The following is a 23,639-nucleotide window of genomic DNA, read 5'->3' on the forward strand; positions in this document are numbered from 1 at the left end:
GGGAGTTATAGAAGCCATCCATTTCTGAGGCTGTGGCCTGAGACTCTGAGATCCAAATCAAAAAATGCTCCTACTAAGCTCCGAAGCAGACACTAGAGCATCCTTATTTATTTCTAAAATACTATTCTTAAATTTTGACATCTTAAATATGAAGGCAAGCAGAATCTTGGACAGTTGGTTTATAGTAAAGCAGTGGCATATTTCTTGGACATCTAGAAGTCAGACCGTATGCTGTATAATTGGTACTGTTTTCTTAGGGTCTGTCCAAGTTCATTCAGACCTTATGAAAAGACTCTTTGGAACAGCTCTTTGTGGAGGAGAGGATTGGGTCTCTCTTTCTGTTGTTTTAGCTGTGATGGTGATGAGCTGTTACAGGTGTCATCTATCACTTGTCTTCTGTCAGACACCCGCTCAGCTTCCTCCCCTGACCAACAGTCCCTTTTTCCAAACCTCAGGAGTCACAGCTTCCGTCCCACTGCCGCCGATGCTGTGAAATGAGAGCATGTAGTTTAACTCAGTGGGGCCACTGTCCTGACTGTACAGAGGTTACATTACAGACTGAGCTAGAGAAGATGTCTCTGTTTGCTTTTATTACAGGTTCAGTATGGAATTTTTCCAGATAACTTTACATTCAACTTACTGATGGATTGTTTCATAAAGAAAGAAAATTATAAAGGTAAGAAACCAGATCACAATTCAGCTAATACCAGGCTTTCAGCTCCCAAATGGAAGTGTATAAATGCAGACAGCTTCCTCCTTCAGTTCTTAATTACATCTCTTTATGTTACCCTTTTAGTCAGAAAAGTTTACATGATTATTATCACTTATGCCAAAAATTTTAAGTATCACCCTTTCTATTGCTGGATGGAAAATGTCAACATACATAAGTAACTATAGGGGAAAAGTTAATTAAAGGCCAATCTGGTCCCACTTCTCAAGCTGGTGGAAATGAAGAACATAAAGAATAAAGTAAAAGTTGATGTAGTTTTCACGCGTAGCTCCTCGGTAATTATGAGTGTATGCAGTAAGCATAAGAACACATGCAGTCAGTTGAACATTTGTTGTGCTTGTGGCATGTGCAAGCATTATGTTTCAGTGTTAGCATTAACATTCTCCACCTTGACTACAGATTACTGAGGGAAAGAAGTTGTTTAAACTTGATTTTTCTCAGTTTTTGTCTGTGTTGTAGAATATCAAGGAAAATAAGAGTCATCAGAGCCTAGTTTTTTTGTGACCGGCTCGTGTAGAAATAAATCAAGTGCTGTATGTCATAACCAGTGGCTTAGAGCTTGTGGGGGGCCATTTTCCTTTCCCATTTCTCAATTCTTTTAAACTGCTCTTTATTATCCCTGTATCCATCTTTGAAATAATACCCAGGGTGTGGCAGTCCCTCTAGCCTTTGTTTCATGTTGCCTCAACAGTGGGAAAGCGTCCAGATGGAGAGAGGGAGAGCCCACCTCTGCTTGCCTGTCAGTGATCTTGACAGTGATGCTCCGCTTCTCCTGATCCTTAGCTCTTCTAGCTGACGGGCACTGTGGAGGCATTTTCATAGGCATTATCTTGTTGAAGTAAATAGAGAAACAGTGTTTGATCATTATGAAGATGCTACTTACTGTGAGCCAAGAGATGTGCAGGGCTTCGGTGTGTACACACAGTGTATGCAGAAGGCGTGAATGGTCGTAGAAAAACTAAGACCAGAGCCCATGTTTCCTACTTCTTGATTCTGTTTGGTTCCCGCTGCACTACATTTTGAAGACATGTTTACATTAGGAGATTTGGTGATGTTCCCTTCATCTAATTTCCCCTCATTCTCACCTTCATCTCCCGGCCAGATGCTTTATCTGTGGTGTTTGAGATCATGATGCAAGAAGCCTTTGAAGTGCCATCTACCCAGTTCCTCTCCCTCTATGTTTTATACCATTGCCTAGCAGAGAAGACAGACCTCTCGGTAAGTGATCTGCCCTAACACAGGCCTGAGAACTTGAGGAAGACCAAGCAGTGCCTGCCTGGTTAAGTAGACGAGGGTCAGGCCGGGACTTGCTCTCTGAACCTGGAGAATATCCATGTGCAGCTCTGGCTGTATGCAACCAGAAATGAATGTTCATTCAGTGTGGTTTAGTGTCTGGTTTCTAACAGTGGTACTGGGCACTTCCCAAGGTACATTTGTCAGTGTGGGAGGGCATTTTTGTTTTGCTATTGGGGGTTGAACCCAGGTCCTCTTGCATGGCAGGGCAGCATTTTAACACTGCGCTGCATAGCCCCTTTTATACAATGTGAAACGTGAGCCAGGTCGGGTGACCTCATTCAGAAATGATCACTGTCATTAATAATCACTGAGAGCCAGACGTGGCGTGCAAAAGGAGCAGGTGGGCAGCTGGTTTTGACTATGGGCTGGCATATTTAATTCTGACCATGTTTTATGTGTGTGTCAGAGTTTTCCTGCAGTTGTTCCACGCCTGTTGTGTTCTAGAATGTGCAGCATGTGGAGCTTTGTGGTTTGAGTCGGACATTGATGGTTTCCTGCCGTCCTAAGAGAGCAGTGCTGAGAACAGGGTAACTGATATCCAGCAGCCCTTTAGCGCTCGCTCTCCCCTGCACTGTGGAGATAGATTTACTGGGGTGTAAACATATTAATGCCGTGACTCTTCACCATAACGCATAGACATAGGGAGATGGAGGCATAGAGGTATTAGAGTAACCTTGGCACTAGTCCATGATGCCAGGCACTGTGGCCCTGGGATCTGCTCTTAATTCAGTACCAGGTCTGAAAAACTCAGTTTGGATACTTGCTGAAACGTCATCCAGTCCAGCCCACATCCTGAAAACGTGAACTGTGAGTGACATGCCTATAATACAGCCCGAATATGTAGCCACTTACCTAGTTAAGCTAGCAACATCTGAACCAGTATATGTAGCTACTAACTGACACCTCACAGTTAAGCTAGTAATATATACTGAACCTACTTACTCTGTTGCCAAGTATTACATATCTGACAGTAAACACATTTTCTACTTACTGTCTAGCACTTTAAACAAGGGGCTAGAGAGACGGCTTAGTGCTTAAGAGCACCTGCTGCCCTTGCAGAGGACCTAGGTTCAGATCCTGGCACCCATATAGTGGCTCACAAGAGTCTGAAACTCTAGTGTCAGAGGATCAGATTCCTGCCTTGACCTCCGCAGACCTCAGGGATGCACATGACGCACGTGTAGGCAAAACAGTCAAGTGGCTGTAACACATGAAAAGCCCTTAAAGAGTTTTATTTGTATTTTAAACTTAAATTGACTGCAAAGGGGAAATGCCTAAAGAAGTGTTTACAAGGTTAATCTTTGAAAGGTAAATGTCATTAACTAGTTAAAAAGGAATGTCCAGCCAGCAGAAAAGAAAGTGGCAAGCAAGAAAGTGCTGAAGGAAACTGGGCACAGTGGTGCATTTCTATAACCCCTGCTCATGAAGAGGCGGAGACAGGAGGATTGCTTGAGTTTTCAGCACTGGAGACTTATTACCAAGGTATCCTAGTGAGACCCAGATGTGTAGGGAGAATAGGCTGGAGGAAGATGGACCAAGTCACGTGTACTTGACTGACTGGAGATACCATGATCTTGATATCTGTCCCACCTTACAGCTGAGGATGCACTTCAAGATACAAATTTGATTATAACCCCCCCACCATTTAAAATAATTTTAGATAATTCCTCTATTTTTAGGATGATAGCAAAATGGCTTATGTTTTTCAATCTTTCCTCACACCCCATGGCCCCAGACATTCTCTGTGTTGCATCAAAGCACTGGATGAGAGGGATGGTAGACATTGGGAAGAAGAGCTAGATAGTCAGCGGTGAGGATCAGCTGTCAGACCCTCAGTGTCCAGCTCACCTGGACAAAGAGCCTTGTGTGTTTGCAAAACGAACTCTGGGCAAAGGGGGTCTGTGAGGGAATGGCCAACGTGGCTCTGACCGTGGTGTAAACTTGGGGCACTTTGAGGACACTTGGAGCTGATGTGTCCATATGTAGCGTGTGCAAATGAACTGGAGAAAGAAGCGACTGGAAGTCAGTATCATGGATATGTGTATTATGTCAAACACATACATACAAATTAGTGCCAGTCGATAATAAGAAGGAAAATTTAGAATGTATTGGACAAACCACAAAGAACCAGGGCCTAGGAAACAGGATACTGTAGGAATAAGACAGGCCATTGAATTTAATGACGTCAGCACAATAAACCTGGGTGGGATGGATTAATAAGGGATTTAGAAGTATACAGAAGAGACAGCAAGTGTAGGTGATTCAGGTGTCCCTGTGAAGAGCAGTGGCAGGCGGGGGTGGGGGTGAAGGCTTGCTTTGTGTTGATAGACAAGGCATAGTGTAAAATGGGCAAACCTTGGTAAAGTGGCATCTGACCTAGCCCACACTACCAGTAGAATATCCTTTGAAGTGCTTGGGACCTAAAGTGTTTTGGAGTTCAGATTTTTTGAAATTGTGGGATATTTACATAGTGAGATATGTAGGAGACAGAATCAAATGTAAACAACGTGGTCCATGTTTTATGTGTACTTCAGACATGCCATAAGGGTGGTTGATATGTATTGTGCTTAATTTGTACATGAAATGTCTCCTGTAAAGTAGCATTCTCTGTTCTCTGTGTCATGCCCAACGGTTTTAGAGCTTGGACCATTTTGGGTTTTAGATTCGGGTTGTTCACTTCTGCCATCAACCCCGTGAACAATGACGGCTCCCAGTTCGCCACAGATGGCAGCTGCTTGTGTATGTGCTGTCCACTCAGCTGGTGCATCCTGACACTGCAGCTCCTGTTTTCTCTAAAGGGAGGACAGTTAAGGACAGTGAGATGGCTCCGTGGATAGGGTGCTGGCCCTCAGACTCATACACATTCTCTCTCTCTCATGTGTGCGCATGCACACACACACATGTATTCTCACATATACTCAGATATACTAATAAACAAATATTTGAAGCCAGCCTGGTCTACATACCAAGTTGCAAGCTAGCCAGAACTACATAATAAAACTTTTCTTAAAAACAAATTAAATTGAAAACTAAGAAAGTATAAGAAAATAAGTCAGACTCTTTTCTGCACCAAACCCGTTTTTTCAGGCTATTGGTAGGAAACATAAACTTCCCTAGATCTGAATGTTGGCTTTTTGAGATGTAGTTTATTGGTCAGAACATTAGAAGGCATATACCCCCAGGTTTGCTTTCCAGCACATACTCTTTCATCCGAAGAGACCAGGTCCTTACTTAAGAAGTTCTTCCTCATCTGTGCCGTGGAAGCCCACAAGGAGTTTCCTTTTCCGGGGATCCACTATTTTCCAAGATGTAGGAAAATCCCAAGAGCTGAGCCTGTGGCTTCGTGAGGCATGGTGAGGAGATCTGTGCCTTTAGTGCGGCGTGGAGCCTCAGCCCCCAGCAGCAGTCGCAGCCGCAGACCATCACTGGCTTCCCAGGGCAGAGACCATGGGAGAAGCACTGCAGCTCTTTCCTTGTGTAGGGCATTAGAGAATTACAGCTCCCGTTGTCTGGGTCTTTTCAGACCTTCTCAGCCCAGCGGTCCAGGACTGCCCCAGTCACATTTGTGACTGGTGTGTGGCAGGCCCAGTGAGGCTTGTGGCTTTGTCCTCTTTGTTCTTTTCCTGTCTCCTCAAAAGGCTTCAATTTTACTGACAGAATTTTACACCCTAGGTTGGAAAGACACAGTGACTTAAGTGTTTCTGATTGCCTGGTTTGTTTTCAAGAGGCACAAATTTATCTAAAAGCAACTTAATGGTGGTGCTTACTTTAACACTGTGAGGAAGGAGTCTTATCTCTGCTGTGTTCTGCTCTCCCTCTGGAGAGTATAAATGTGAGGCTGACAGCCAGGGGCCTCTTTGACCTCTCAAGTCAGTGTGGGTCCCGAGGACTCCAGTGTTCTCTTGTCTGACTGTGAAAGTCTCTGGCTCATTACCAAAATCATGAGACACACAATGGAGAAAACCAAAGCCACGTCACGATTTCACCATCCAGGAGTCTTTAGTTATATAAAGGGCATTTCTGTTCTGATTTTTTAAAAAATAGAATGCCTTTTATTTATAGAATCAGAATAACTTCTACAAAATTTGTTATTTTCATAAGCTTACTTAATGCATGCTGTTTGGTGTCATTTTTTAAAAAGATCACATTTTGCATGAAGTATCTGTGGCTTTAATAGACAGTGTATCTGCTGTGTTCTGTTGCAGTGGGAAGAAGAAAGAGACTTTGGTGCATCCCTATTGCTTCCAGGACTAAAACAAAGGAACACGGTGGGCTTGAGTTCCCAGCTGTATGGCTATGCGCTTCTCGGTAAGCTAAGTGAGCCTCGTTCACACTGTTCTTTGTAGAAAGATGTGGCACAGCCTTCTGTCTGGTACTAAAATTAAAACTTCATTTAAATGTTCTAGTGAACTTCCAGTTATAACTTACATGTATAGACAACAAAATAACGGTCCAGTTAGACAGTCAAGGGGTGTCATTAGACCTGTCACCACCAACCAGCTCAGACCTGGTTCTCCTAACTGTAGGAAAAACTTATTTTGATCAGTGTGAGGAAGGGGCAGCATATGTAAACTGGTACTCTCATCAGCACAGCTAGAGTCACCTGTTGGTCCCTTGTGATTGTATAGTCCAGGTGGAATGGTGGCTTCAGTGACCCATGGCTTTGGAAATGGGGCTGGACCAGAGCAGCCTGAGCACCTGGGTTGTATGGGATCCAGGCAGAGCATCCTGCCTGACTGCCGAGATTTTTTTACTGCTAGACCTCCATGAAAGTGCCTTTCCCTTGCTCCCTGCTCCTGCCCGTCTTTCTGAGGGGTGGCTCTTTGCTATTGAAGCCCAACTTTTGCCAACAAAATATAGTTTGGATTCTTGAATACTGATTCTACTGTAAACTACTGAGAGACCTTAGTTTGTCTTCCTAAGTCAGTTTGTCAGACTGACTCCCGAACTCACACAGGAGTGTTCACTCTTTTTGTTGTTTGGTTTGATTTGAAGGTTCTGTTGTCATTTTTTTTATTGGGAGTTTGTTTGATTTTTTTGGCTGGTTGGTCTGTTGGTTGCTTGAGACAAAGTTTCGGGCATCCCCAGCTAGCCTTGTGTGACTATGTAGTCATAGGGGAGCTTCTGATACCCCCCTACCTGTGGTTCTTATTTAAAATCAGTTTGCTTAGTTGCTCCCTACTTTGGACACTGATCTCATCTTTCCCTTTTGTATTCAGATTACTGTTCAGGACTGCCGTATTACACAGATCACTCAGAAACTTGGTGAGGCTAAGCAAACGCACTTGACTATTGTTTACTGAGTAGAGGCCCAGGTTCCTTGTATTAGGCAGCCATGCTTCACACCCCCACCTTTGCCCTGCTCTCATTGTGTCCAGCCTCACTCAACTTAGGCCGGCAGCCCTGAATGATCCCTGTCCAGCCCAAGCACCTTAAAGATCTAAAATTAGCCACCTCCTGATAAGCTTTGCCTGCTGGTATCCTCCTACAGCTTCCCAAATCCTCCTTTCCAGGAAAGATGCATGGAGGCAGACTTAAGACCAAGCCATCAAGGTGACTTTGCTCTTCTGTGCTAAGAGGGCTCTCCCTCGTGCAGATGCCCCTGTACTTACTGCCCAGGGCCCTGCTGCCTCACCACTGCTTGCATGGCAGTTTGAGCAACCCAGGGGAGACTCAGGCCCTGTATCTTGGAGGTAGTTAGGACCCTGATTTAAGAACTTCTGTACACGCAAAGTGGAGGTTTTGTTTGTTTGATTGACTGGGTAGTTGGTTGCTTCCTTTTTTTTTTCCATAAAGAAAATAGATTGGCTGTTTGACACTTTTCAAAACAGGTGAGACATTTCCTGGCAGGGACAGTCATCGATAGTCACAGGGTTCTCCCAGTAGGAGAGCTGTGGCATTGCTTGTTCTGGGCAAGGTTTTGGCCTTGAAACATAAGCAGTAGTACCATTTTCCTTTGTCCTAATGGCAGCCTCCTGTAGGAACAGCTCTGTCAGACTCTCAAAATTCCTCAGCCCAGTGATTCATGGGCCCTGGTGAATCTCCAGCCAGATGAAACGCATCAAAGGCGTTCACAAAGCTGTCATTTAAAGTGTGTGTGGTGAGGGTCCTTGTCTAGGCTGTTGTTTGCTGGTCCCTTCCAAGCCTTTGGCTGCAGACACAGTGGGGAGACATGGCTGAGGAGTCTTTGTTGCTCTTTTGGCCACAGGGAAGGTGGAACTGCAGCGTGGGCTGCAGGCTGTATACCGTGGCATGCCTCTGATGTGGACAGCAGGCTACCTTGACAGAGCCCTTCAAGTGATGGAGAGGGTGGCCTCCTCCCCTGAAGATCTCAAGCTGTGTAGAGAAGCGGTATGTTTTTCCACCCCCACTCTGTCAAAGGGAGGCATGGAGGTTCGGCTGGGCAGTTTGCATTTGCTTCTATTGTCTTTCTCCTTCCTCTGCTTTCTGTATTTATACAGAATTGGTATTTATTCAGTTTAAAAGGATGAAAAGAAATCACAAACATTTTCAGTGTTGCTGTCAAAAAGGCAATGGAAAGTAAGATTATTGTTGATTCATACCTCATTATGTAAGAGGAAAACTATTCACTCCCTTGAAATTCAAGCTCAGATTAATAAATACCACCCTCTTCACCACCTCCCCCATCCAAAAGGAATTTGCGTTGGTGTAATAGAGAGATTAACTAATTTTGGTGGATTTATCCCTCATGTAGTAAGGAGAGACTACATAGCAGTTTTTTTTTTTTTTTTTTTTTTTTTTAATCAGCCCTGGCTGTTGGTAAAGGATTTGCCTCACAACTTAATAAGAGAGTTCAGATCCCCAGAACCACTTAAAGAGCCAGGCCCAGGCGTGTGGTTACAGTCCAGTAATGGCAGGGTGAGGAACAGAGAGACGGGAGCCCTGGAGGCTCGCTAGCTCGCTAGCCTGGACTAGAAAGGTGAAGTGTTAAGCCAGCAGGCCTTGTCTCAAGCCAAAAACAAACAAGCAAAAAAAAAAAAAAAAAAAAAAAGCAGAAATTTCCTGAGAGTGATACACCAGAGATTGTCCTCTACCTCCTGAGAGTGACACCTGAGACTGTCCTCTGAAGTCCACATGCAGACACACACGAACTCCCTTTGACACTTCATCTTGCCACGTAGGAGCTGGGCATCAGAGAAGACACCATCTTACTTTCTTCCCATCGGACTGACCTGTAGTACATGCGTGATGCTGAAATCAGTGTCACATGGTTCTGTCAACATTCAAGGTGTCTCGTTTGCCTGTCTCAAACATTGTCCTCCTGCCTGTGCCAATGTTCATTTCTTAGTCACCCTTGACACCGTGAGTTTACCGGGCTGAGCTCAGACTAGGAAACACAGTAGGTCTTCCACCAACACCGAGTCAGAGTGTTTCCTCCCATCCTCGCTACTCTGTCCAGAGAGGCCCAGGCACTGTCTTATCAAAATGAAAGGTTGCCTTGGAGCTGCTCTTTTGTGTGGCCTTGACCCTGAAACGCCAAGGCTCACCCTCAGCTTTCATTTCAGTCTTGAGATATTCAATGCAGTGCCCACCGTGGCACATTATGCTGACATCAACTCATGTCATTAATGTTCTTTCCCTGTCACTATAACCAAGGAACACACACTTCGAAGCTGCCCGTATTTAACTGAAAAAAACAAATCATACACAAATCCTTCTCTAGGGAAGCATTCCTTCTCATTTTAGCCAACTTTACATTATGTTTATTCTAATTTATTGGAATGTCAGTAAGAATGGGCTGTATACCCAGTCTGTGTAAAGATTAGAAGCAGCTAGCCCTTGGAGTGCTGTAAGTGCTTTGTTCTGCTGTGACACTGGTGGGGTTGATCACAGTCAAACAGGTGCTTATGCAGGCCTTGCTACTGCCCCCTTCCCATCTCTGGTGACCAACCCTGCATGGGTTAAGGGAGGTGTGCCACACAGTAGAGGTGGACAAGTAAGAGGACCAAACAGAAAGAACTCCCGTGTCTTCAGTTGCTTATTATTTAAGTCACACAAAGCACCTCATTAAAATGAATTTCTTGTGTGCATCTCTGGCCTTGGCCAGCGGCTTATGTGGATTAGGCCGATCCCTAATTTACTCTGTGAGCTGGGGTCTTTCTCTGGGAGAGGCCTTGCCTGTATGCAACAGCTTTAACATGCTTTCAGAAAATTCTTTTGTTATCTGTGCTCTGGGACAGTCTTTCCTTCTCTGTCCCAAGTCCAGACTGACTCCACAGAAAAACATGAAAGCGGGGGAGGTCCTTTAACACCCGTCAGACGTAATTCCTGGGTTCCTACCTGGCTATTTACAAATAAACCTAATGTACCACTGTGCTGATTCACTCATACAGGCAATCCTTACTTAGCTCAGGTTTGTAGCTTCTGTTTTATGCTGAAACTCATGCTATCTGAGAGTGTTGGTGATATAGAAAAATGTGATTGTTTTCTTTTTTCTTGTGTGAAGCATGAGGACTTGAACCTAGCACCTCATAAATGAACTGCCATTCTAGTAACCCCTAGCTATTACCCTAATGTCATACTCAGTCTCGGGGGTCTCCCTCGTTTCTATCTCTGGCCTTCACAAAGTCAAGTCTGTTGCAAACGATGTCATTCTGACACTCTTGTGCCCTATAGCTCGATGTGCTGGATGGAGTCCTGAGGGTGGTGACGGCTCCAGACAGCCAGGCTTCGGAGACACAGCCCCAGGAAGGTGAAGACGGATTAGGCTCAGCAAACCTGCTGGAGCAGCTAGACACTGAGGAACCAGAGCAGTCTAAGCTTCCCGGATACCTAGAGCGGTTTCAGGTGATTGGTAGAAGTCGAGCCTTGTTCTGCATCAGTCACACACAGCATTAAAAGCTCACCTCAAGAACTGCAGTCATGTTACTTCCCACAGGCCATGGCTTTGCAAGAGACCAGTGGGATCTCTGTGATTTCATGCTTGAGGTCATCAGTCACGGTTCTGTTCACTGGGACAGCGTGGCATCCCTGGTGGCCCCTCCTCAGGGTTCTGTTCACTGGGACAGCGTGGCATCCCTGGTGGCCTTCTCTTAACAATAGCCTGATTCCCACTCAGTGTGGAAGGTGACCAGTCATTTCTCTACACTATACCAAGTGTGCTGGATGAGAAACCCAGTTAGACATTAGTCACATTTTCAGCAGAGATAAGATTCAGACATCCTTTGTGGCTCATGCCTGGCAGCTTTGTGCTATTCAGCAGGGCCATTAGAGACACTGCCTGTGGACAGGTTCCCAGAACAGCGCTGAGCACTCGAACTGGCATTGAGCTCTGTGTCCCAGATGCTCTGCTGCCTGTGTCAGGGAAGAAAATGAATGGTCCTGCTCTCTTCTTTGTTTCCTGTCTGTCTCATACAACCAGAAGAAGGTACTTTCTCGTTATGACATCATTATAGGACAGGAGAGTTTCCCACCCACACAGCTGCCCTGCTGTGCCTTCTCACCGCAGGGAGGAGAGCTGTTGCTGGGCCCTTGCCCTCATGTCTGTTCTGAACCAGCAACGGCAAGCCTTCCCTCATGGCAGACCCCTTTGTAGTTTGGGCATTTGTTTCTCCCCGTACTTCTGGACGGGAAGGCATTGCTTAGCTTCTCACCTGTAATTTGAAACTAAGAATAAAAAGATTAAAGCTCCTATCTTACCCCAAGAACAAAGCAGAGTAGAGAATTTATAGACAATCCTTTCTCTTAACTTTGCCTGTCAGTATATAAAACTTAAAGGAAAACATTCACCACACTCACGCTGCCTCAGTGCTAAGGTTTTTTCTGTGTGGTTTTGATTGTTTTTATGTCCACTGCATCTCAGAGGATGAAAACCTGTGCCTCCACTGACTTGCAGCCTTCCCTTCCATAGTACATTCTCTGAACAGTCAAGAAAGAGCAGAAAGGAATGTTTGTAGCCTGCGATCTGTGACCTTAGCTGTGTTAGCAGCTGCTCCCCCTCCTCCCCATTTCCTTTCTCCTCACAGGAGGCCTGGACGGAGAGTCTAGTTTACAGCTTACGTGACATAGCACTGAGCCTGTCTATAACTGAAGCTGGGATTTGGACAAAGTTAACTGCCTCACAGTTGAGATTTCCTGGCTATCTCTTTGGCCTCAGACTACCTGGAAATTGTGTCAGAAAGAAATCGTTTTCAGTTTACATTTTCTTTCTGTTCCTGATTTTCATTAGTCTGAGGTAATCTGGGTCTGTTTTTATACTTAGACCTCTGTCTGCTCCTTGGGTCTCATTGATCTGGCTTCCTTCCACCATTGTGGCTGGCCAGATGTTATCTGTGCACTAAGTCACCTCAGTTGAGAACAGTGACGGTACAGCTCATCAGCAGCTGGGGCCCTACATGTGGCTCTCTGGTGATCTGCATCTTGAAGCACTTAAGTAGATTAATGCTTTTAGTAAGTGTTCTGGAATACTACACTGACCCAACCAGGCTGCCATATTATTGGAGCAGTAAGCAGGCAGGTGGTAAGGGCATCCTAGGGGGAGCACAGCAGGTGGAGGCCTACAGTGCCCCTGCACTCCAGGAGGCTGTTTAGCATTGGTGAGGAACCCTTGAAACAATTCCCATCTGTTGAAAGGAACCAAGGGAAGTCACTTAGATGAAAGACAGGTTTCAAAGCCCCCTGGGCCGCCATCTTGTCTGCATGCTCACCCCCATGCTCAGGAGCAGGCCTGAGTGGATCCCTTGTGGCTTAAATAAGAACTGAACACAGCCCTGAGGCCGGGAGTAAGGACGGTGCAGCTGCACTTAGTGAGCCAGGCGTGGTGACGTCCTGTGCTGAACTGCGTTGTGGGGCACCTTGCCTGCAAGCGGATCGCGTAGCAGCTTAGCGGAGGACTCAGTTGCTTCTCACTGGCCTCTTTTCTCCCTTACCTTTTCATTTCCCTTTGCTTCCAACAGGTCTCTCGGTCCAAACTACAGGAGTTGAACAGAGTTGAGTCGGAAAGTCTTCTGACTCTGACTACACAGCTTGTAAAAGAAAAACTCCCCGCCTGTGAGGCTGAGGACCTGGCCGCTTACGAGCAGAAACTTCGTGAGTGGCACCTGGAGCGGATACAGTTGATTCAGAGGGAACAGGAACAGAGGGAGAAGGCGAAGCAAGAGTACCAGTCGCTGAGGGCGGCAGGGAATGCAGCCTGAAGTGCCCCGTCACCCCAGCGTTCTGCCAGGACACTGTCTGTCCATCTAGATGTCAAGGACCAAGGACCTAAGTGGCAAACGGTTGGGGGAAGCCACCAGCTAAATCTCTTACAGGGGCTGCCACGGCTCACAGTGGAGTCCTGGGCACAGACTGGAAATACTGGGTGAGCATGACGGAAGCCATGGCTGAAGAATCGGGTCTGCAGCGAGGTGTTTGAATATTTCCTGCCCTTGCTTCTCGTCCTGGTGTTGGTAAACCAAGAACCACCCACATTCAAGAACCAGACTCTCCTTTAGCCCACTTCTGTGACTCAGCAGCTGTGGCCACAGTGTGAGCAGCCGTCAGTGTGTTACACTCTCACTGTTAGCACTGTGTGTGCACCAGTTATAAAGCCTGCACCTTCATGGCCTGCCCCTTCCCATCCCTGCGCAGAAGCCAATAAACCTTACCATGTGCTCTGTTGCCGTGTGATTTTGTGGAATTATTTGGCACTCTGGTCACCTCAAGAACCCCTATACCTGAGACCTTGTACCTATAGTCCCCCTCACTAGTGCAAAACAAATATCCTGGTGATCTGGCCCTGGGTGCTCATACAATCCCAGTACCTCTTTCCCATCATGCTCTGCCCTACTCTAGCACAGGTCTCCAGACCACAACTCACTAGGTTTCTGATTACAGGTATCCACAGTGACACTTATGAATGTAAGGGCTTTGGGGAAGAAACTTGGCCCTAGGTGCGAAACCCTTATGCACCGACTTCAGCATATGGAGGGGGGGGGTAACTTTCCACAAATTGTCAAATATGTAATTGAGCCTTTGGTATGCATGTGTACACATACAACTTTAAAGCACACATTTCTATTAAGAGGGAAAATGAAGAGGGGATGGTGTTTAGCCTGAGAATTGCTAGAGAAATACCAATTCCACCATTTTTGAGCCAAATTTGAAGTAAATCTTTAATTAAATACTAGCCAAGATGATGGGCTCTGGCCAGAACCAGTCCACAGTTCCTAGAAAATATCGAGTCACATTTTGCTGAGGCTTATAAAGTCATACCCGTAGGGCCACTGCATTTCCCATCAGGGACAAGCATACATCCTAACATGCTTCCTGCCTGAGTACTTCCTGCACATCTGGTGCAGATGGAACAAACAACCAGGACAAACAGAAACTTTTTAACTCTTAACTGCACACAGAACCATTAACCTGCACCGTCTACTTTTTCTGTCTTGGTCTCCAGTTAACTTGTAAGGTTTATTGTTCTTGTTTCTGTTCTTAGAACAAGTGTGTAGGTGATAGAATTCGGTACAAACTGTCAGAAGATGGGATATTCCTGGAAACCTCTCTGGGAGAGGGTCAGGGACTTGCCTGACACATGATGTTGCCTTTAGGTACCCCAGTACATCTTTACTCAAGATTGTATCCTTTTATCAGAACCTGGGCAAAGAAAGACACCAAAATAACTCCAGAACATTTCTCTTTGGAGAAAAGGAGAGAGAGGGTCTTACCCTTGTTATTCTTACTGTTTAGGGCAGCACCCTTTAGCCCTCTCCTGCCAGGCTAGGACAAGTAATGACAGTCCTTACAGTCCTCTCAGACATGCGCCCCAGCCTGCACTATGTCCTCCATGTATAACCTCAGCCAGGGTCTCCAGGCTGGCAGGAGTGTCAGGTAGAGGTCATCACCAAGAGTCAGGACCGGCATTTGGATTTATCAAAGGCAGGGTTTCCAGGTTAAATCCAGTGACAACCAAGGATGATTGTTCTGGAAGCATCTTGTTATTCTTTGACTCTTCATTTTGCCTTTGTTGTTCTTCCCTTCAAACTCATTGCAGTTCCAATCCTTGCTCAAAGGGACACTCCTGTCCTGGCAGGAGCTTGCAGCCTCCTCCTCCTTAGCTACTTCTGTGACAGTGTCCCCCTCCTGGGAACTTTCACCTTCCCAGTTCATTCTTCCTTACCCATCATGCACCTGTCTTCTAAGCCAAGATGCCCTCCTCTCTTACCTGACAGCTGAAGCTTCTCGCTGTATTTGTCCTCTGTCTCTTCCACTGATGTCTCAGCCTGTGAGGATCTGGGATAGACTATCTGAGGTCTTCAAACTAAAATGCCATTCTCTGCTTTTATCACATACCAGGACCACTGTTGAAGCAGCTCATCCCCTGTCCCTGCCACCTGCAAACCCTTCATCTGTACCCTGGCACCCAAACTTGATCTTCAGGGTTTGGATCCTTCCTTCCTTCCTCCCTCCCTCCCTCCCTCCTTCCCTTCCTTCCTTCCTTCCAAGACTACGGTCAGCCCAGGAGAGCCCTGTTGTTTGTATTAGCATCTTTTCTTCTTCCCACTTTTTAGGCCTACTTAGCATCCATGGGCCTACATCTGGAACAGTCTTTTAATTGTATCCTCTAAAAATGATCTGTTGAGTCCCTAGCCCTTAGAATCTGGCCCTAGTTGGGAATGAGGTCTTTTGTGGAGAGTATCAAATTAAAATGAGATTACTAACCCACTAAGACTGGTGTTCTTTAAAGAGGGCACTGTGAATGCAGAGACAAACACACAGAAGGAAGGAATAGCGTGACTATGGTAAGTGGAGCAGCCACAAGCTATAGGAGGCCCATCAACTTCAGAGGACTGAAGAGGCGAGGCAGGAGTTTCTGCTGGAGGCTTCAGACAGCTCAGCCCCACCATGACTGGACTTCAAACTTTGAGCCTCCAGAATATGCTGTCAGCTTTTAAGCCCCTCGATGTAGGGTTCTTTTAACAGTAGCCTTGAGAGTAACTGGTATATCATAAATTGGCTTTCTTTTTGTTTCCTGTGGAGCTAGTGTTAGTGTACTGGGTAGTAAATTTGACACTGACTGAATTCCTCTTCGCAGTTATGGCTGTCCTCTGAACTCATTGATCATTATGATTAGCTATAGACTCATTTTGACCTTAGCAGCCTCTCACCACTCCAATGTGAACCCAAGACCCTTTCATCCTGAGAACTGAGGAGATGCTTCCTGCTTTGTCAGGAAAATGGGGTCATTCACATACCTGTGCTCTCCCAGACCCCTCACAGTGCCCCTCCCCCTGCCATTTCCACCTTCTCCCCTCTCTCAAGTGATACCTTACCATCCTCTTGTTCCTTGACACAGACTCATTTGTAGCTTCAGTTCTTACTTGCTAATTGTTCTGGGACCACTGAGAATTCCATTTCCCATTTCCACGTGGCATCATCCCCATTGACTTCATTCATCTAGGTCTGAAGTTGGACTCAAAACCCCTCCATTCTATCATTAATCTAGCTCATCTTTCTCCTGTTTGTCAGCAAGCTTCTTGAGAATGTGGCTCATTGCTTAGCCCTGGGGAAATTGTTCTCCATCTTATCAGTCTATGGTACAACATGGTGTTTCTCCAACTCCAGAAAAATCACTTCTTGGTGAGCTTCTCCACTTGGCCCCACCGGCCAGCTGATGAACTTGTGGTCTGCCTCAGACATACTCTGCACAGTTTTTTGTTCAGCGTGTCCTATATGCACTATGCTAAATGCTATGTCACCGTCAGAGGTGAGTAATACAGATGCCACCTTCAATTAACTTAGGTTCGGGGGTGGGGGAGGGGAGGCTGGCGAGATGGCTCAGTGCTTAAGAGCACAGGCTGTTCTTCCAGAGGAACAGTGTCCATTTCCTAGCACCCACATGGTGGTTCACAACCATCTCTACCTCCCATTCTACCTCCCATCCACAAGCTGTCCGTGTGCATGGCCCTCGTGGGTACAGTCTTGTGTAAAATGTGCTCTGGGGAAAAAATCATTTAAAACTGAATGAAAATGAGCAGATTGAGCTAAACCTATTAGAGCCCTAACCTACTCACCTTACCAAACAACAACAACAACAAAACAAACAAACAAACAAACAAACAAACAAACAAACAAAACCCAGGGAAATACAAATGCTGCTTTAGGGCTCTGTTGGCACCAGCCTTGCTTGGCCTTGAGTTTAACTTTTACTAGGCTATGGATATCTGATTTGGTGGGACAGTTGTAGATTGTGAATGCGGGTGTGTGACATATGTTCCCATTCGTGGGCATGTGCGCACGTGTGAGACCAGAAACCGGTGATGACATCTCAGTCATGCTTTCTCGATGGCCATCAATTCAGCAAGAGAATGGCCACTGAGCTCTAAGCACTGAGCATTCTCTCTCTCTCTCCTGGTTTTGCTTTCAATACGGATAACCCAGCCTGCTCTTTTGTTCTCTGCTGCAGCCATGCAATGCCCCTTGAGCAGTCTAACTACCGGGCATAGGGACCATTTTTAGGAGCCTGTTTCACTTGGGTCACCGAGGTGTGGATGCAATCAATCGCAGGATCAGGTGTAAGCAGGTCTGCCTGAGAAAGAACAAAAGATGTGGAAGTGACCCTGCAGAGACACACCCCCCAAGGGCTGTCCCCACCTGATGCTGTTGCCTGGAGATGCTCAGGGTCCTTCATAGCCAGTGCTGGCGAACTCAAGCACCCTTCCCCCGCTACTTTCTGATGGCCATGAGTAGTATACTTCCTCTGCCTCTACGGAGTGTTGCTCTCTGCTGGGTCTCCTGGCTTCCTGTAACGTGCACGCTGTTCTAGTGGGCCCATCTTCCCGAGACTTAATCTGTAGTAACCAGACAGAGCGAGTTAGGCGTTTCAGTGTCGCTCTGCATGGCTCTCCCCTATCTCTGGGCTCTTCTGTCTGTTTTGGTAGGTAAGGCAGAGTCTTGCCATGTAGCTCAGGCTAGCCTCCTGCTCAAGATCATCCATCCTCTGCCTCCTAAATACTGAGCTAGCACATATGGGCTCCAGAGAAACGTACCATTTTAAACCAAATGGAGCCACTGAGAAAAAGAATATTCATTTTGATTTTCTCCTTACCCTGCTCCCCGCTGCCACGGGATTGAGCTGAGGCCCCGCCCTGATTTCTTTAGGTTCATATGAACCATCCTCAGGGCAAGTTTGCCACACCCCTTCGAGTGTTAGTCTGAATGAATTCCCTGAACTCATCAGTGGCCATGGACTTTAAACTCCATGAAAACAGAGGCTCTTACCTTCTCAACTGTATCCAGAGAACAGTCATTACTGTAAGGACAACACTTATATTTATTTACTGGGGAACATCTCCTCTAGGATGGAAAGTCTGGGGACCAGGCTGTATCATTCTCCCAAGAGAACTCTCCACAAAGAAACCTCTGTGGGTGATTCAGACCAGGTGAAATTTGTCAGATAGGTGTTTGTATCCTACTTAGCTATCTCCAAGCAGACAACTAGGTGAAGAAGATAGAAGCCTGCCCCATCATGCCTGGAAAAAGCTTATATTTATCAATCGTCCATAGCCAAGTGGCATAGTAAACCCTTTACTTTATTGTATACATTATTGTACGCACACACTATTGTATGTAATCCCTAAGAATGGTGAGTACTCCTGTACCTGTGCTCCACATATACAAGAGATCTCAGAAAAGTACTGAAGCATTGAGACCACCCTCAGTGGCTGGAGGGCCGGAGTCAGCACACACACACACACACACACACACACACACACACACACACACACACACACACGAGATAGAAGGCAAGGACCCCATTGAAGTGACCCCCAAGAAATGCAACAGGGAAAGAGGAAAAACCACCTGGGAGTGATCAATTAAGTGGGGGCAGGGCAGGCTCAGTCCTGCTGGGGACCCTCCATGAGTCTAGTGCACACGGACTTTCACCAAGGGGCATGGTGGTCGAGAGCATGTGTGTGAACCCCATTCCTTCATTGGCTGGTGACACTGCTGGCCTAGCATACTGCCACAACCAACAAATTGTCCTGGCTATGAGAGCGGGGCCCGTACATTACCAATGGCAGCTGTCCACAGGAGTCTGGGGCAAACCTGTGCTGATCCACTGGGAATAAATAGCTTCCGGCCAGGGCACTTTTAGTAATGTTTGTTGGTATTTTTGACACTCAGCTGAGGGGCTGCTATTGGGAATCTCCTGAGTAGAGGCCAGGAATGCTGCTAAACACCTCAGAGGGCATAGGAGAGTATACTGCCACCCCCCAAGAACCCCTCAGTCCAAAATATTCATGGCTCAGAACCCCTGACTAAGACCTATGGCCAGGGTACCCAAGGGACTTCCTGAAGCAATAGAGACTAAACAGGGAGAGCATTATGGGTTTTCTTTTCAATGGCAGGAGCATCATTGTTCTTTCCGAACACCGTTCCTCAGGGAAGTGGGCCAATGACCTGTAGGAATGTTCCACCTGAGTAGAACTGGACTAGAAGTCTGGAGTTCCCAAATGAAGATGCTGTTGCATGACCACAGGAGTCAGGGGACTGGCATTCTGTGGGCGCCCAATATCCTCTTGGGTGTGGCTGAGAAGAGGTAACATGTCTGAAGTGGGCTCAGCTTCGGCTTTAGTTCATCATAGCAGCAGAAGATGTCATGGGAATGTGAACTTTTCAGCACTGAAAATGATAAATATTGTAAAGTCCCACTTTGTGAACAAGAGCCATGGGGGGTGGGGTTCCTACAGAATAGGACCTAGCTTACCTTGTGGTCTAGCAACGTCTGGGCTCAAAAACAACCTTCCCCACTCTGATTTGGTCTTTGCTTACGACCCAAGCTGCTTTTGCCTGTGCAATATTGAGGGAGGTTTTTTTTTTTTTTTTTTTTTTTTTAAATGGTTGCAATGTTCCTCAGACCATGCCAATAAAATATCCCTTTAAATATTTACTTAAAGCAAGATTGTTACTTGTGCTGTGTGCTTATTGAGAGTGAGTGCACACATGAGGTTCCAGACCTGCCCTTGACACATTCAGAAAACGGGGAGTTTGTTCTTACCAAACCCATCTGGAAATAAATTCCATTATGAGATTTCAATGACGAATCAAGGGCTGTGGAGAAGATTTATATAAGATGCATAAAAAGAAACTGTCTTTTGATTACTTGATGGTATAAAAAGCATTTGCTTTTTTTTTTTTTTTTTTTTTTTTTTTATTCCCCTTCATCTTTAGAGTTCGAAACATTAATCCTTAAAACACCCTCGGAGGGAGGCCTTCTACCTCATGAAGGTTCTTCCAGTGTGCTGGACCTCTGGGGTAGGTGCCCCCCTAGGTGGTCCACCAGCCATCAAATGCCCACTTAATTACAAAACTTGTGTTCACAAGCCTCCTTGTGGGCACAGAGTCCCTCCCCTGAGGAGCTATTGGCTTGACTGTAAAAGACACCAAAAATAAGTTGTAAAAATCAGCTGGAGCCCTCTTGGCCAAGAGCCCACCGTGAAACCCCTGACCCTGGAAGCAAAGCCCAAATGACAAAGAAGCTCTGGACACATGAATGAACTTTTGCCACTTTGTATTTTATTGTGGAACCAAGTTTCTGGGTTTTTTTTTTTTTTTTTCTTTTTTCCTTTACATCAAATATCCTCAATAGAAGAGGAGGTATTGCACACAAATATCATAAAAGCACTACATATTACTTTCACTGGAAACTAATTTTTCTACATTAGATATGACTGGATAGGATGGAAGTGATGCAGGGTTATAAGACGTAATACCATACATACACAGCTGCAGACCGACACAAACACCATTCAGAACGAGAGTGTGTGAGCTTCTCCACAGCCCGGCTTCAGAGTGCACGCTGCCTGCGGGCGGGCGCGCGCGCGCATGCGCGAGAAAGCAAGGACCGGCGGGCGGCTGAGCAGAGCCGCTTCTCCAGGGCTCCTGCTCCGGGAGCTCCACGCGTGCGGAGAAGCCGATTATTAGCTGTTGTTTCCTCACTGAAAAGTTATTGATGCTGCCTTTGAGATGGATTCATAAAGTCTCGGTGTTTGTTTTTCTGATACAGTGAATAGTTTTAATACCAGGTGAATAAAATCTAATTGCTACCAAAGCGGTGCAAATCCCTAGGTTGCTTTAGGTATGTTGTTCAGCTGGTTAAATGACAAACGCTTACAGTTCCTCTCCCATGGCAACAGAATCTTTTTCTCCCTAAATCTGAAGTACGGAAGGAAAAAGAAAGTCATTATCCTAAATCACAAATGTCATTGTCAAGCAGGGTCCTCCTGTGACAAATGACAGAGGGGGGTGAGGAAAACAACTCCAGAACTGTAGCGCCGCTCCGGGAGCTAAGATTTGTAACAGAAATGGGAGGTGGTAAAATTTCCATTAGCAAATGATTAAATTTATAAAACGAGTATTAGAAAGCTCCTAAATTTCATAAGCTATTGGAAACACTTAAAACATTCATATACACTTGGGGAAACCATTCACTATGATATGTAACGTTTAAGGGAAAAAAAAAACTTTTTTTTTCTTTTGAATTCCATGGAAAATGGTGTTTGGGGCGAGGAGTCCGTCACTGTGTCCAGTCCCATCACAAGACTGAGAAAGCATGCATGGGGTTCGGGGTATGGAAAAAGAGGACAGAATTGGTTAAAATTGAAATGGAGGATTATCTCTAAGATTTAGTCTCTGTAGAATTTTGTTTACAAATACTACCAAAAAGGTCATTATCGGGAGTGCTAGCTCAATAGAATTCCATCATTTAGACAGGGTGGGAACGCCTTCCACTCAAATATTCAATCTATACAATTGGATTAAGAATCGTATGCACAAATCTTCTAGAAGTCTGTGTTGGTTTTTAGCTCTCAGCACAAATGTAGCCTGTCCATTGTGGTGGCTACCTCTAAACTAATTGTGTTTGTGTGGAACAAACAAGATCAGATTAGCCACACAGGTAGGAGAGGTACCTGGGAGGCCAGGAGCCACCTTTAAAGCAAATGTACTTCACCCGGGTGTCCTCGGCTCTGTGGCCATCACGGAGGACGGGGTGCAGGGGGTGCTGCCAAGTTGTGTAGGAATCAGAGCCAGTGCATCAGTGACAGCTTCGCAAAGTATTTTCCCCATTAGATTCTGTATAAACAACAAGAAGTATGGGGCCGAGTGGTTAGAAACTGAAGGCTGGCTATGGCTCTTCTAAGGTATTTATATATATATATATTTTAAAACAAAATAATAGAAAGCCTAAATAAATTTAAATTGGAAAAGTGGAAAGTAACTCCATCTTCTATGAAAGAAAAGTCAGCCAGAGGTCTGGATTTGGCAAGAAGGCTAGAAACTGTTTCTCTTCGAGTGCATTATGTGGACCAACCCAACAGCTACCATTCAATCCTTATCACCCTGTGTTCAGCCTGTCTAATAAAGCGAGAAGCAAATGAGCTTACAGTCAATGAGCTCTGTTTTCACCACCATGACTTTTCCATCATATAGGACATTTTTGTACCTTTAATGTGTCACTTTTGTGGGTTTGAAAGAAATAGGATAATAAATAAAAGCTGCATTCCTAGAGACGCCTAACAAAAATAGAACATTAATTTTCTTTAAAAAAATTAAACATTTGGAAAATGTGATTCACAGCATTAAGAAGACTGCATGGGGTCCTCAGTGAGGGAACCCTGGAGAAATATTGTTTAAACCCTCAGAGTAAATAGCAGTGCGAAAAATATACTTCACAGACAAAAATAAACTAAAATGTAAATTTTGAAATAAATAACTAACATAGAAAATAAAATGAGGTCATTGTTCACTACTCTGTTGATCTTAAAGAGTCTGAAGGAAATGTAGCATGACCGAGCACAGCACAGCAGTCACTGAGAAGTTGGCCACCTCTGAACCCTGGTACGTGGATCTGCCACTGGAAACTTGGCAAAAGTTTTCCTCATGATCTGGCGTCACAAGTTTGTGGTTCAGTGATGACCGCGACGGACATTATGTCTGAACTCTACATTGTGAACGTAGGAGTGGAGTATTCATTCGTTTTTCCATCTCTTATTTCTTTCACTGAATGTTTTATGTTTTCCAGCAAAGGAAAGCCCCAAGCAAACTGGTGCTAGGGTGCTTCTGAACTTGGCTCTTTTACTCCATGGTGAATAATCTTGGAAGGGGGAGGGGACAGCATTGGGTGATGCCCTGAACAGTAGCCTACCCTGCCACCTACCCACTCTCAAACAGCACAGACTCACACTTTCACAGTATGAGAGTCAAAGGGTGGGAGGTACCACCGTTTCCAGTAGCGACAGGTTTTTAAATAAATATCACGACTTCGATATCAGACTTCAAATCTTGCCAGAACCTCAAGAAACTTCGATTTTTTTTGTCTTACAAAACACCTAAAATAATAGTTAAAAAAAAGACCACTGCTTCAAATTTTTCTTTGCGTTTTCCTGTAAATGAAAACATTTGTTAAAAAGTTCATCTATGAAAAGTTCTTACATATCTTTAAAAAAAATCTTCTGTACACGTGTTCCCATGTGTTGAAATGAATGGAAAATTAAAATAGCCAATGCAAGACAAAGGAAGGCAGATACTGTGCACTAGCTGAGAACCTCTTCCACCAAAAGATTCATTGTTTTCCCGGTTCTGATCATAGAAGCCATTTCAGTCTTGAAGCATT

The 23,639-nt window shown here is 45.3% G+C and overlaps 1 protein-coding gene across 1 annotated transcript in view; it reads left to right on the plus strand.

Annotated features, from left to right (window-relative positions):
• Positions 1-13,633, plus strand: part of MRPS27 (mitochondrial ribosomal protein S27) — a 59,979-nt gene extending 46,346 nt beyond the window's left edge. Inside the window, exons 6-11 of the mRNA XM_080924986.1 lie at positions 598-676; positions 1,833-1,948; positions 6,232-6,334; positions 8,235-8,377; positions 10,664-10,834; positions 12,943-13,633. Coding sequence (XP_080781112.1) covers positions 598-676; positions 1,833-1,948; positions 6,232-6,334; positions 8,235-8,377; positions 10,664-10,834; positions 12,943-13,182 — 852 coding nt within the window. The 3' untranslated portion in view covers positions 13,183-13,633. The remainder of the gene's footprint in view (positions 1-597; positions 677-1,832; positions 1,949-6,231; positions 6,335-8,234; positions 8,378-10,663; positions 10,835-12,942) is intronic.
• Positions 13,634-23,639: the final 10,006 nt, after the last annotated feature.

This window comes from Micromys minutus, assembly GCF_963924665.1.
Source record: "Micromys minutus genome assembly, chromosome: 11".
Lineage (NCBI taxonomy): Eukaryota > Metazoa > Chordata > Mammalia > Rodentia > Muridae > Micromys > Micromys minutus.